The 15,596-nt window shown below is 39.2% G+C and overlaps 1 protein-coding gene across 2 annotated transcripts in view; it reads left to right on the forward strand.

Moving 5' to 3' along the window:
* Positions 1-15,596, forward strand: part of LOC143038807 (uncharacterized) — a 31,993-nt gene that overhangs the window by 14,034 nt on the left and 2,363 nt on the right. For both annotated transcript variants that reach the window (XM_076208352.1, XM_076208353.1), the window contains exon 4: positions 8,735-8,917. In XM_076208352.1, the coding sequence (XP_076064467.1) occupies positions 8,735-8,917 (183 nt within the window). The remainder of the gene's footprint in view (positions 1-8,734; positions 8,918-15,596) is intronic.

The raw sequence follows: 15,596 nt of genomic DNA on the forward strand, positions 1-15,596 counted from the left end.
TCTACTCTTAAACAGGGCTGCACAATACTGGTGCCAATGTGTGCCTCTATAAACCTAGTCTATCCCTATATACCTGGCTTCACACAATCCTTCCACTTCTTTATTTTTGTTTGAAGAAGGCTTACAATACAACAAACATTTCCTATCAAGACTAATGGAAGAACATAAATATATATATGCGAGGACACTACTTCTTTATGTCATAGTGTTTACATGCCCCCTGACCTCTTGGGGAGAAGGCCTCAGTTATGTGTTCCTCTGCTGTCTGCACAGCAAAACTCCTGTAACTGGTCATGCTCATGTGAGAGAAAGCCTAATTCACATTTAAATCTTATTTTATCTGATTTAAGAGAAGCTACTAATTTGTTGAATCTAACATCAGTCATTTTCACTAAGGATGGCGAGCACTGTGGCACTTGCTTATGGCATCATGTCCATGTCCCTTTGTGTCAGTGACACGTCATGGAACATGATATCTCTCTTCTCTCTCAGTCTCTCTTCTCTTTCAGTCTCTCTCTTCTCTCTTTGTCTCTCATTCTCTGTTTCTCTTCTCTCTTTTCTCTGTCTCTCTTCTTTCTCTGTCTGTTTCTCTTCTCTCTCTGTTCTCTCTCTCTCTCCTCTCTCTGTCTCTCTTCTCTCTGTGTCTCTCTCTTCTCTGTCTCTTTCTTCTCTGCTTCTCTCTTCTTTCTGTCTCTCTTTTTTCTCTCTTTTCTCTCTCTCTCTCTCTCTCTCTCTCTCTCTCTCTCTCTCTCTTCTCTCTTGTCAGTTGGTTGTTGAACTTGTGTTATGCATTGGGACAAATATGTGGGCACTTGTTCTTGAACCAGGAGCCATGGGTCTCCTGCAGGAGAGATCTGGAGCAATGAATTTATTGATTGCAAAGAATGATGTGCCTATTATTTGTAAGTGATGTTCTAATAATAATGATTGTTTCCTCAAGTTTCACCAAGTGGAAAACCTGCAGCCCCACAGTGGCTGGCAACAGTCCTTGGGACCCTCCACAGGTCTGTCTGGGAAGAAATTTTGAACTGATGTCTGTGTTGTATTGTCGTGGAACTGTTTTTGTCACTGACTGAAAATAGTAAGAGGAGGGTAACATTCACTAGGTCTCAACTCTCTCGGTGGGAAAAAGTGTAAGAAATATATTTCAATTTGATAGAGAAAGAGATCTTGGACCCAGTCCAAAGACTTGAGTGTCAGTCCCTCAGGGCTGCAGGTGAGGTATGGATAGGGTTTGAAAATGAAGAACTCCATTGTCCATCTTGTAGGACCAACACAATAAGATACTCATTGGATACTGTGCTGTGCTTAGGGGTGAATTTTTATTTCATTGGGTAGATAAAGGTGGTTTTATTGCATGCTGTTTTAAAATGGTTGTGTAGTTTGGAGGACACTTTTTTTTTTAATGTACTGGGGAGGCATGGTATAGTACAGTTCTCAAGAACAGTTTTAGGCTGTGATCAAGATTTCCTTGGGTTGACCAAAGTGTGTGCTTTTTACTGACCTCAGTATGTTTATTTTCTTGTTGATTTTGATTGTTTGGGCTGAAGTACAAGTATCAAAAGTGAGTCCGAGGATTTTAGGGTTCTTGTCCAGTGGAAGAAATTGACCTTTCACTTTTGATATATGGTTATCTAGGATGAGCAGTTTCAGTGATAATTTCTGAAGGAAGGCCTCTATTCTATTTTTTCTAGGCCACTGTTCCAGTTTGCCTAACTATGTACAGGTGTTCTTGGCAGCAGTTCTGTACTTGCTGTGCTTGGACATTACAAAGATTACAAAGGCAAAGCATGCCGACAGGAGACCTTTTGATCCATATCTAGGTCGGATGCAAAAAAAAAAAAAAAAAAAAAAAAATCATATTAATAATAAATTAAAACTATAACAATGTAAATAACAATTAAAATACATAAATAAATGCATTGGTATAGTTGAATAACAAACAAACAGGTAAATAGTAAATGATAATAAATTGACATATAACTAATAATAAATGAAAATCAGACAGACAAATTATAACAAAACAAAAACAAATAATATAACATAAATTATAATAATTACAGCATCTTACTTAGGTATTTATCTAAATGATTCTTAAAGCTTCGAACTGAACTACATTGCACTACCTGTGGAGGAAGTTTATTCCATTCATTAACTACACGGTTGGCAAAGTTGTTTCTACCTACTTCCAAATTGAATCTATTTCCGGACAGTTTGAGACCAGTGTTTCTTGTCTGATTCTCATTCAATGTGAAAATTTGGTCACTTTTGATGTTGTCAATTCCCTTTAAAATCTTAAAGACCTGTATCAAGTCACCTCTGAGTCTACGCTTTTTTAGGGAAAACAGATTCATGTGCTTAAGTCGATTTTCGTATGATTTATTTTTGATATTTGGAATCAGTTTTGTGGCTCGCCGTTGTACTTTTTCCAGTCTGTCAATGTCTTTAATGAGATTCGGTGACCATACGGAAACAGCATATTCCAAATGTGGACGAACTAACGATTTATATAGCTTGTTAATGAGTGATGGACTTTTGAAATCAAAAGATCGCGCAATCAATCCCAGAATCTTATTTGCTTTCTCAGAGGCTGAAATACACTGCTTGGATGATTTGAGGTCGTTACTGATAATTACGCCGAGATCTTTTTCACTATCCACTTTTGTTAACGAATTTCCAAATAACTTGTAATCGTACTTGCTGTTATTTTTACCTATGTGCATTACCTTGCATTTACTTGTGTTAAATTTCATTAGCCACTTTTCAGACCATTGCTGTAATTTATCTAAATCTTCTTGAATATCTAATTGGTTTGAGTGATCATTTGCCACTCCGCACAGTTTTGTATCATCAGCAAATTTGGAAACAGTAGAATTTAGTCCATGGTCTATATCATTTATATATACTATGAATAGAAGTGGCCCAAGAACGGAACCCTGAGGAACTCCACTTGCAACACTTTTCCATCCAGAAGTTTTTCCATTTAAAACAACTCTCTGTTTTCGACCTTTCAACCAATTACTAGTCCAACCTAATAGGCTACCACTTATTCCATGCAAAGCTAATTTAGTAAGTAGTCTTTCGTGTGGGACGGTATCAAAAGCTTTTGCAAAGTCTAGATATATTAAATCTATATTGTTTCTTTTGTCATAATTCGAGACAACTGTGTTGTAGAATTCGAGTAAGTTAGTCACGCAAGAACGTTTCCGTCTGAAACCATGTTGGCTATCATTTATCAAACGGTTACTTTCTAAATGATATTCGATAGCATCTCTGATGATAGTTTCCATTATTTTTCCTACGATCGAAGTCAAATTAATAGGCCTATAGTTATTTGGTTTCTTTTTGTCACCTTTTTTGAATATGGGAGTAACGTTAGCTAGCTTCCATTCTCTTGGGACATCTCCGGATATGATGGATTTCTTGAAAATAATTTCTAATGGAACAACAATCTCATTTTTCATTTCCTTTAAGATTCTTGGATGCCAACCGTCAGGCCCTGGTGTTTTATTAACTTTGAGTTTGTCTATACACCTTTTAATTGTTTCTTTTGTTATATTTACCGTAGTGAGTAAGTTTACCCCAGACTTTTCACAGGTTTCAGTTTGGAATTCACTTTGAGGTGTTTCGTTTACGAATACCGAGCTAAAATAATTGTTTAAGAGATTACACATTCCTTCATTTGAATATTCAAGTTGACCGTCAGCAGATAATAGTGTACCAATGTGATTCCTAACAACCTTTTTATCTCTAATGTAACTATAGAATTCTTTGGGATTCTCTTTGGATTTCTCAGCGATGTTCATTTCGTATTGTCGTTTTCTTTTTCTTATTGTCTTTTTTAAATCTCTGTATTGATACATAACTTTCATAGTCATTAGATGCACCCGAGCACTTATATTTCTTATAAGCCTGTCTCTTTTTAGCAATACTTTTTTCAGTTTCTTTGTCGAGCCACTTTGGGCGAGCCTGATTTGGGGGACGTCTGTCCTTAAAAGGAATGTAAGTTTGAATCATCTTAGTGAGCGTATTTTGAAATATTTCCCACATCTGATCTACAGGCCTTTCGTTTAATTTTTCCTCCCAATCTGTAAGCTGAAGCTCCTGACATAGTTCTATGGACTGAGCTTTACTGAAATCGGGTATTTTAGAAGCACAAGTATCTATTCTAAAATTGTTTAGGAGTTTGAATCTGACTAAGTTGTGATCGCTATTTGCAACAGATTCACCGACTTCTACATCAGTTGCCATGCTTTCGCGGCTAGTGATCAATAAATCGAGTAAGTTTCCATATCTTGTGGGCTCTTTTACATGCTGAATTAAGTAATTGTCACCAAGAAAACCAATCAAGCGACTACCTATATGGCCATGTTCAAGGGTCATCCAATCAATGTCAGTAAAATTGAAATCACCCATTATCAATAAATCCCGGTTGCAGAAACTAGACAGTTCTTGAAATAACAGTTTGTCGTCTGCTAATGATAATGTCTTTGGCCTATATATTACACCTATATTCATTTTTTGTCCATTTGTTTGGGTTAACTCAACCCACAAACTGTCATATGCATCCTGTTTCACTTTCTCTAAAACACAAGCATGAACATTGTTTTTAACGTACAATAGAACACCCCCACCATTATCGTTAAGGCATCAGCGTAGGTGACCATTGTAGTGTAGGAAGTTCACATGTAAAGAGATTAGCACAGGTAAGAGCATTGCTCTTTAGGAGACTTCATTTTATGTCTAGGAGTTGAGAAGTGTAAGAGAAAGAATACCAGAAGCTGATAGAAGTGTGAGTATGGAAGATAGCAAAGGATAGAGAGGAACCAGGGTAGTAGAATGGGTAGGCTTCAAGCAGGAATTGAGAAAGTGTATGGAGATGGTATATGGAATGAATAGGATGGGAGGGAAGGAAAAATGAAACACATGAGGTAGATCGAAACCTAAGGTAAGAAAGGCAAAGCAAAACCTAAGGTGAGAGAGGCAAAGAAGAGAGTAGATGTAAAAGGGTGTAGGAGTTTGACAGAATTTTTAAAAGAAAAGGCTGTTTTGGAAGGAAGTGGACAAAAGGAGTGGATAAGTCATGTATAGAGGAAAAGATAATGGGGGATGCTAAGAAAATTAATGTGGAGGGAGAAAATGATAGAATTGTAGAAAAAGACAAGATGTAAAGAATATTGAAAATTATAAAAGCTGTTAGGGTACCTGGGTTAGACGGGATTCACATGGAATGTCTGATAATGGGAGGAACAGCTACAGAAGATTGGGCAGTGAGATTGTTTAATGTGTGCCTCAGGGAAGGGAATGTACCAGAGGATTGGAGGAGTATAGTTCCATTATAGAAAAAAAAAGGGACAAATATGAATGTAGTAGCTTTAGAGGGATCAGTCTGTCAAGTGCATTTGTCAAGGCATGTGGGAGAGTGTTAATTGAGAGAATTAGGAACGGAACAGAGGGAGCGGCTGGTGAAGATCAATTTAAGTTTAAGAAAGGAAAAAAGTGCATGGTTAAATTTTTTGTAGTAAGACAGATATTAAAGAAATTTTTAGTAAGAGGTATAGATGCCTTTTGGGCTTTTATAAATATGGAGATGGCATATGACAGGGTTAAAGCATTATGGTATATGTTGTAGATATATGGGATAGGGGGAAGAATGTTGAGGACAGTCAAAAGTTTTTAAATGAGTAGTTAAGCTTGTGTCTGGGTATAGAATGAAGAGAGCAAGTAATTTCAAGTAAATGTAGGGTTACACCAGGATTGTGTATTTACCTAGTTGTATTATACGGGAAGGGAGCTATGCTCGTGGTGACCCATCTTTGTATCTTTCAGCATCAAGTTTTTTCTTAAAATTTTGTATAGTGTTTGCACACACTGTTTCGTTGTCTAATTTATTCCATGTATCTATCACTCTGTGTGGGAATCTGTTCCTTTTTAAATTTCTTCTGTAACTATCTTTTTTTAGTTTCTTTTCATGTCCTCTCGTTTTACCATTGTCCCATATTAACAAGTCATCCCTATCTAAAACTTCCATTCCTTTCATTATTCTGTAGATAGTCAGCAGGTCTCCTCTTTCTCTTCTCTGTTCCAAAGTGTAATGTCACCATGGTGACCATATGTTCATAGGGTGGTATGGGAGGTAGATGTGAGGGTGGTGGGCTTAGATTTGGAGATGGTGAGAGTGAAAGTGGGAGATAAGCCAGTTATCTGTGGATAACATTATTCTTGTAGCTTTGTCAGAGGAGAGACTGAACCAGTGTTAGAGTTTAGGAGGGTAAGTGAAAGGAGATGGCAGGAAAAATATATGTATTTACCTAGGGGAGCTATACTCGTGGTGTCCCATCTTTATATCTTGCAGTGTCTAGTTTGCTCTTAACCACTTCACTATGGGCCAAAATCTCGCAGGCAGCATTAGCTGCCAGACGTACGATGTTTCGTCATAATACTCGCATCATAAAAAATAGTCACCGCTTATATCGATCGTTCTCTCTTTCACCCGTGAATTTTGATAACCATAGAAAATGTGATGAAGACAGTTTAGAGAGTATGTCATTTTGCAGGGGCAACTACAATAAATATAATCAAGACGCCGATATGGCAGCCTTGCGTATCCACTTGCTCCTCATGCCGCCTACGTAGGCGGCACCATATGGAAGGGGTTAAATTCATGTATAGTTTTTGCTCACACTATTGTTTTACCCAGTTTGTTCCAGATATCCACCACCGGTTTTTTTTTTTTTTTTTTTTTTTTTTCCATGTCTCTTCTATAACTATCCTTTTTTAATTTCTTATGTCCCTTTGTATTTCTTTTATCTCAATTTAATAAGTCGTCTCTATCAAGGATTTCTGTGCCTTTCATGATTCTGTAAATGGTCAGCAGGTCGCCTCTTTCTCTTCTTTGTTCCAAAGTCAGTAATTTCAATTAAGCTAGTCTCTCCTCATACGACAGGTTTGAAAGTGTTGGGGCCATTTTTGTGGCTGCTCTCTGGATTTGTTCAATTTTCTTTATATTCTTTTTGGTACTGGGTGACCACAGTGTAGCACCATACGTCTAGGCCTTATTAGTGTGACAATATTTTTTTAACCATTTCTTCATCTAATTAAGTAAAAGCCACCTTTATTGATCTTAGCAAGTTGTAAAATTCTCAGACAATTTTGTTTATCTGTTTATCAGGGGACATGTCATTTGAGATAATTACTTCCAGGTCTTTTTCAGATCCCACTTTCTTTACTTCCTTTGTTCCAATTTTACACATATATATATACATACATACATATACGTTTTCCCCCTTACAAGGGAGGTAGCCAAAAAGGAAAAGGCATAAAATCATTTCCACCCATTCCATCCCTGAATACACTCCACACCCCTCCACCCTCCCTCTTATCTTAGCACCTCCTGGATGACGGGTCATCCCTGCACCTTGTCCACTGCCCTGGGTCAGAAGCAGTGTCGCAAGACACAGCACATTCACAGCAAGGCCGCTTCATTAAATCGGCAACCCCCCCTCTCCGTCCCCCCATTGCATAAAAGGAGAAGACGGGGAGAAATCCCTTCGGGCTGCGTCAAATTTTGCTCACACATACTACCTCACCCCCCATCCCCCTGCCCATTCCACCTCATGCAATCACAACATCATCCATATACAACCATTCTCCATTCACCCCTGTCTTCTGTCCTCTCCCGTCCTTCCTCAACAGACATTCCCCTCTTCCCCAAAGCCCCCTTCACCCCATCCATCCACCTCATCCTAGGATGTCCCCTCATGTTCACTCCCCCCACATCTGCCTTCCATACCTCTTTTACTAGTCTTTCTTCACTCATTCTTTCCATGTGTCCAAACCATCCTAATACTCTTTCATCAACCCTATCTCCCAGCTCCTTTTCCACCCCTGTTCTCCTCCTCACCTCCTCATTTCTCACTCTATCTAGCCTAGTAACCCCCATCATACTTCTCAGACACCTCATCTCAAACACATTCAAACTCCTTCTCTCTTCCTCTCTTATGTTCCATGTTTCTGCCCCATACATTGCTGTTGGCACAATCACTCCTTCATACAGTCTCCTCTTAGCATCCATTCCCAAATGTCTATTCCTCATTACACTCTTTAATCCACCAAGGCATTTACTCACTTCTCTCAATCTACATTCTACCTCCACCTTCACTCCACCTTTTCCTGCCACATTTGCACCCAAGTATCTAAAACTATCCACTTCCTCCAGTCGCTCTCCCTTAATGCTCACTTCCATATACCAAAGGCTTTTTATCCTTTACAAGGAAGGTAGCCAAAAAACAAAGGCATAAAAACCATCCTCACCAATTTTGTCTGGGCCTACTGCTTGGGAGTTTTTCAATGGTTTTTATGTCATTTTCTACAATTTTGTTGGAAAAAAGAGAGGACCACATTTGTGGCTGGTTCAGTCTTGGAAGAAGTTTTGGGTTCTTGTGTTGTATTACTTATTAGCTCTCTTTTTGTAAAAGGTGGAGGAAATAACACTCAAAGTTTATGGAGATCCTGGGTCTTGTCCAGAGACCAAGTATTGCCTTCTTGGAAATGTGCCTCCATATGGAGTAGAGGATATTAACAGGTTTTGAAAATAATCAGCAAGGAGACTATTCTCTTTGATGACTCTTGCAAGACCACCACTTGTAGATACCCATCATTGGTACTTATTGCTTTAATGATAATGGTAAATGTGTTGTCAGTAATTAACATGTTTTTTCTTTTCAATTTATAGGCAAAAATCGAGGTTAAGAATGAAGCTCTTGACTTCACAAATAATGCATTAACGGAAAACTGTGCTCCGGATGAAACAGGTGTTGCATCTCAAGTGAACATTGATGATGAAGCAAGAATGTACCTTGATGCCCTTACAAGAAGTGCAAATCTTGTACGATCTCTGCCTGTTGAGGAGAATATGGTTAGATTTTAAATATTTGAGTGCATAGATATTCATATGTTACTGCTTTGCTGTAGTCATTACTACTTGCATAATGATTAAGAATTATTTTGTTATTTACATTGCCTTAAGAACACCTATGTCACATTGGTCTCTTTTCTATGAATTATCAACTGTAGTTTCATGCAATCAGTATTTTAGTGACATTCCATATGGACCAGAGTTACAAAGCATTCACTCAAATGGACACTAATCTCAATTCAAAGAAGAATTATTTATTTTATATGCACACATATAACAAAAGGCCCTTTCCCTCCTTTATAGTTGGGGTAGCCAAATATCTTGTAACTTGTACTCACCTTAGATATTTCCTTTACCAGTTTTATGACTTCTCCTTGGTGCAGTATTGCCCTCAAGGATAGACGCACTGGTTTTTAACAACAAAAATACTCGTACATCTATATACCTATCTTTATAACAATAGGCTTCTTCCCTCTTTTTATAAGGGAGGTAGCCAGCCAAGGCATTACCTACCCCTATCCTTTCCACTCCCACCTGTCACACTTTTATCTTGGCTTCTTGTGGATGAAGGGTCATCCCTGTCCCCAGCCCACTGCCAAGGTCAGAACCAATACAATAAGGCTCATATATATACCAAAAGTCCTTTTCTTCCATGTGATGGGGTGGTCAAGTCAAAGCATACACCTGCCCTACACCTATCCAAAAACCATCCATTGCCTGTCCTATCATTGTACCTGCTGTGTTACACTAGCAAGAAGATACCCTGACAACCAGGAGGAAGGTGGAAGATGGATAGAAGACCACCAATCTTCTATCAACTCTGCACCAACTCCAAACTATAAAACAGGACACATATCCTAGGGCCAGTGCCTTGTCTTCAGATCTGGCCCAGAAATTCACTGTATTTGCGTTAATATTTCCCACTAATAGTTTCTTCTTTCTCTGTCTTTCTCCTTTCTTTCCTTCACATAAGACCTGCTTTCCCACACCTAAAAGCCAGACACACAGAAACCAACCCAGGTCCTTACATGTGCCTATATACCAAAAAGCTTCTTCCATACAAGAGAAGTAGCCAACTGTATGCCCCCACCCACCACTGATCTCCCTTTTATCTTAGCTCCTTTTGGATGAAGGGTCATCCCAGTCCCCTTCCCACTACTTGGTCAGAAGCAGTGCAGCAAGACATGGCATGGATAGCCACTGCATTTATATGGCAACCTTCCCTCCTTATCCCCTCATACAGGAAAAAAAAAAAAAAAAATCCACTCGCAAGTAATTTTCATTCACACCTATCTCTTTGCCTTCTCACTTCCCTGCTCAACAGCCATTCCCCTTTTACTTAAAGCCCCTTTCACCTCCATTCATATCATTCTTGGTCTACCCCGCAGGTTCACTCTATCCACCTCTACTCATTTTGCTGATCTTTCTTCATTCATTCTTTCCATGTGACCAAATCATCCCTGTATTCTTTCATCCACCCTATCTGCCAGCTCATTTTCCACCCTCTTCTGCACCGTCTTATTTCTTACCCACCATACTTCTCAAACACATTTAGATTTCTCTCTTCTGTCTCCCTTAAATTCCAAATCTCTGCCCCATAAAGTGTCATAGGCACAATCACCCCTTCATATAATCTTCTCTTCATATCCATCCCCAGATACCAATTTCATATGATACTATTCATTCACTCATTCTATAGTTTACCTCCACCTTTCCCCTTCCATGATCCTCTTCCATATGTATTTATGCTTTCCTTTCTTCCTAAACACTGTGTTATCTATCATCAACTCTTTTTGGAAACATAGCTCCACCATCAACTTTCCACTACAATTTTTTCCTGGCTCTCCACACATCCCAACCACTCTGTCTTTTGGTTCATCTCCTACTCTAGCATTAAGATCTCCCAGTACCATTACATTGACATTCGTCCCTAAACCCAATGCACTCATTTAGATCTATCCAAAAAGCATCCATTTCCTCTGCACTCTTCTCACTACCAGGCCCATATACACTTACAAAGACCTACATCTTTCCCAATTTTACCTTCAACCACATTAACCTTGAAGAAACTTCCACTTCCCCACACACCTACCTCTTCACTAGTATACCCACCCCCTTCCCTCCATCATTCTTTCCTCACTCCCGACATCCTCTCCACTACACTCCCAAACTCAATTTCATTCCTACCTTTCAACTTTGTTTCATTCAATGCCAACACATCCATCTTTCTTCTCACAAACATACTGCCCATCTCATCCCTTTTACTCTTATCTGTACCACACCTATGCACATTAAGAGACCCAAACCATTGACTTTTGGTTGGAAAATTCCTAGACCCTCTTATGTTTTTTAATTTACCCATTAGGGCTGCAGAGAGTAGGATGCCTAGTCCTGTCCTCTTTCCCATTTTAGTTGCCTTTTACAACACAAGTGGGAACACTCTGTGGCAGTATTCTTTCTCCCATACCACAAAGTTTGGCAAAAATGGAAATATATATTCAGAGAAGTGGTACTGGACAGTATTAAATGGTGTGGAGGATAGTATAATAGAGGGACAGTCGTATTACAATAAAATAGCATAATTTCTCTGAGTAGATATTTCCTCTAACACAGACAAAATGATGTGTGGCTCTGGTCTGAGGGGTGTCCCATATAGACCCTAAAGTATCAGTTGTTACTGAGCAGATTTTTACCTCACAGTAACATGTATCCAATACCCCAGATGTAGTTCTGTTAATGCAACTGTGAATATTGAAAACTATCCACTATGAAACTTACCTCCAGCTTGCTGCCACACTCACCTCTTGTGAATGTCATGACCTTGTTTTTACCATAGATACTTTCAATTTCCTCCTGTCACACACCTCCTCAAACTCCACCAATATCTGTCTCAGACTCTCCTTTGACCCAGCCACAAGTGCAATGTCATCAGCAAACAACAACTGGCTCACCTGTTACTTGCCTCCAGTCTCCCTAACTATCTCCAATCCTCTGCCTATTCCCTTTGCATCTACCTCCCATACAACTTCATCCATGTACACATTGAACAAATATGGCGACATAACACACTCTTAGTGCAGCCCCACCTTCATCTCAAACCACGCTCACTCTTTCCAACCCTAATACAAACTACTAATTATGTGAAAGCTCTTGACTGCCCTTAGCAGCTTTCCCCCTATCACATATATCCAATACCTCCCACAATGCCTTCCTGTCCCCTTTCTATAAATCCATAAAGGCCCATATAAATATTCTTACCTTTTGCCAAAAACTTCTCATAAATCTGCTTTACCACAAATATTTTATCCATGCAACCTCCACCTTTCCTAAACCTGCACTGTTCCTCACCAGTTACTCCCTATGTTCCTCTCTTAATCCTCTCATTTAAAACCCTCCCAATGCATTTCCATCAACACAACAAAATAATCCCTTTGAAACTGCTGTGTTCACATTTGTCCCCTTTTCCTTTGTGAACCAGAACTATAAAAACACATCCTGTCCCTAAGCACATTCCCCTCTCTTAGACACACATTAAATATCCTCAATAACCATTCCATTATACCCATTCCTCTCTTCATCAGACTGCATGACACTCATCCAACCCAGGTGACTCACCAGTTTTCATTTTCAAAGCTTTGTACCCCACCTTTTCCTATAACCGTGTCATTTTCCTAGCTCCTCCCACTGCCAATCAATCCCTCCCTAACCTCCTTGATATTCAGCATGTCTCTAAAATACTCTGCCCATCTTGCCTTTACTTTTATTAACATCTGACCACCAGTACCCTTTACCTTTTCCTCTACCTGACTCACCCCACCCCCTGTTACTCAATTTACTTTCAAAACATCTTTTTATTTTATTCTTTTCAATATTCTTTGTCAAAATTCTGCCCCATTTTACATCTGCTCACCCCTTTGCCTCCCTTTCCCTTACATTTTGCTTCCCTCTTGTATCTCTCGTATTAGCTTTCCTAATTCTGCCTGCAACCAATTCACATATGCTTCCCTCTTGTCTTCTCTATACAGTTGAGTCCCATAGGGTGCAATACTTTCACCATTGCTGTTCAGCTTCTTCATGAATGACCTCCCAACTAGAACCAGAATGAAACACCAATGTTCTCTTGCAGATGACTTGACAATGATAACCCAACACAGTAAATACAAAGTAGCAACAAAGAACACCCAAACCTATTTGAACCAACCAGAACAGTAGCTAAAAATAACAGAAAGGAAGCCTCACCCTAGGTTTTTAGCCTACATATCAAGGACCTGACAGCAAATATCAAACTTACTAAAATCCATCATTAGCACTGACTTAAGACAACAGAAAGAAACTAATAACTATCTAAAAGCAATTCATAAGAATGACCCTTAACTATACCTCCACAGCATGGTTCCCAATAATCAACAAGAAAAACATAAACAATTTACAAATTCTGCAGAATGGAACACTGAAAGTAATAACAAGTTGCACCAAAACCACCCCTATTGGACACATATATACATAAACAAAAATTGTCCCCATATAACACCACATAAAAATGACAGGAACACTCTTCACACCACATTTTAGAAGCACCAACAGAATGCAACAAATAGACTACACCAGCAGCATACTACTGAAATATCTATAACAACCTACCTCCTACACCACACAAAGCATCCACTCAGAAATATATACACATTCACATAATTAACAAGCCCTTCAACAACAACAACAAAAACTGCCAAACTCAGTACTTTAACAACATCCCCCAAACCTAAGTCCCACAGAATAAAACCCTCCCACACCTAACAAGAATCACTCTGGCATGCCTGCACTCAAAACACCATTCAGCATTAAGACAGTACCAACACAGAATAGGCCTGGCCACAGATTTTAACTGCCCCAGATGTAACCACCACATAAAGGACACAGAATACCTTGTACCACAATGCTTCACACTAACAGTCCCCAAACAACAACCCAGTATATCTTTCCTAAGAGACTTGTGGTTCTACTAGATGGCTGTTGCTGGTTTCCCAAGGTCAGGTACTCTGGAAGAGAGACCAGGGGAAACATGGATTGATCTTCTCTTGTACCATCACCTTCACATCTTTATCCCACCATCCACTACCTTTCCTTCTATTCCCTTCCATCCTCCTCATTCCTTACACCATTTTTGTGTCCTTTGTCTTCTACTACTTCCCCTTTATCCATCACCACTTCTCTCAATGTCTTGTTGTCTTTCTACTTTTCCTTCTCATTTAAATTGTCAACTGTCAGTACCTCTCTGTCTCCCACCTTTATATATATGCTTCCCTCCACCACCCTTTCTCGTGTATACTTATGCTTGGCTCACTAACAATATATTTCCTATCATCAGCTCCCTATTTAAACACATATTCATCATAGACTCTCAGTTATTGTGGCACCCCAAATATCCCTACTACTTCATGTATTGGCTCATCCCCTACTCTAACAGTGAGATCCCCCCAACACCACAACATTTACATTCCTCTCAAAACTCTAAATATTCTTTTCATTCCACCCAAAAAGCCTCCCCTTTCCTCGTCACTTTCACACTCATCTTACCATAACCATATACATTTAATTACCCAAATTTTAAGGTTTTGTTTAGGGTTCTATCAGACCCTCTTATGACTTGAGTTCTCTTAGGATGAACATACAAAGAGCTGGATCATTAATCCCACCACTCCATCCCTGTCACCTTTTAGGACATTCATGGGGAACATATTGGTAAAATTCTTTTCCCATCATCACAGATGATAGAAATAGGTAGAATCATAGAAACAGTAAAGGGCAGTTTCAAAGGAAAAGCATAAAGGAGGGACAATTGTAGTACACGTCTTTATCCATCTCATTTGATTTACTCTCATTTAGCATCTTACCGACTCCCTCACTTTTTTCCTCCACTTAACATCCACTCTCAATTTCCCTTTTACTAGATAATGATCTAACTGTCCACTGCCCTCTCCCCTAAATACAGTTGTGTCAAGAACTCTGGAAGTCATCACTTACCAAAAGTGCCATTCATTGCCTCCCTCTTGCAACTCTTGGCACCTTACATAAGAACATAAGAATGAAAAATACTGCAAGAGACCATAAGGCCTACACTAGGCAGTTACATGTTCAATACCACCTGCCATCCCCCATCCATAAGGTTGTCTAACCATCTCTTAAAACAACCAATAGTTTCAGTGCTCACTACATGGTTACTAAATCTATTCCATTAATTAACCAGTTATATCAATACTGATTTGATATACCTACCACACTGACCCAACCTTCCCTTTCAATTTTATTTTTGTAAATGCTAACATAACCATGTTTCTTCTCACAGACTACCATTTTGCTCTTATCCATACTACATCCATGTACATTTAAATGGCCCAATTACTGGTGTTCTGGTTGGAGTCTTCCTCCAAGAACTTTGTATATCTTGACTTTTTGTAGGAGTAAAATACAAACTGGGGAATCCATGGTCCCCTCACTTATAACATTTTTTCACCTTCACAACACTCATAGGAACACAGTGGCATGATTTTTCTCTCCCCATCACCATGGCCTTGCTGTGGATGTGCTGTGTCTTGCTACATTGCTTCTGATCCAGGGCAGTGGGTGAGATGCAGGGATGACCCATCATCTAGGAGCCAAGAAAAGAGGGAGGGAGGGGTGG

The sequence above is a fragment of the Oratosquilla oratoria genome, chromosome 25 (genome assembly GCF_046742065.1).
Source record: "Oratosquilla oratoria isolate Oo_2021 chromosome 25, ASM4674206v1, whole genome shotgun sequence".
NCBI lineage: Eukaryota > Metazoa > Arthropoda > Malacostraca > Stomatopoda > Squillidae > Oratosquilla > Oratosquilla oratoria.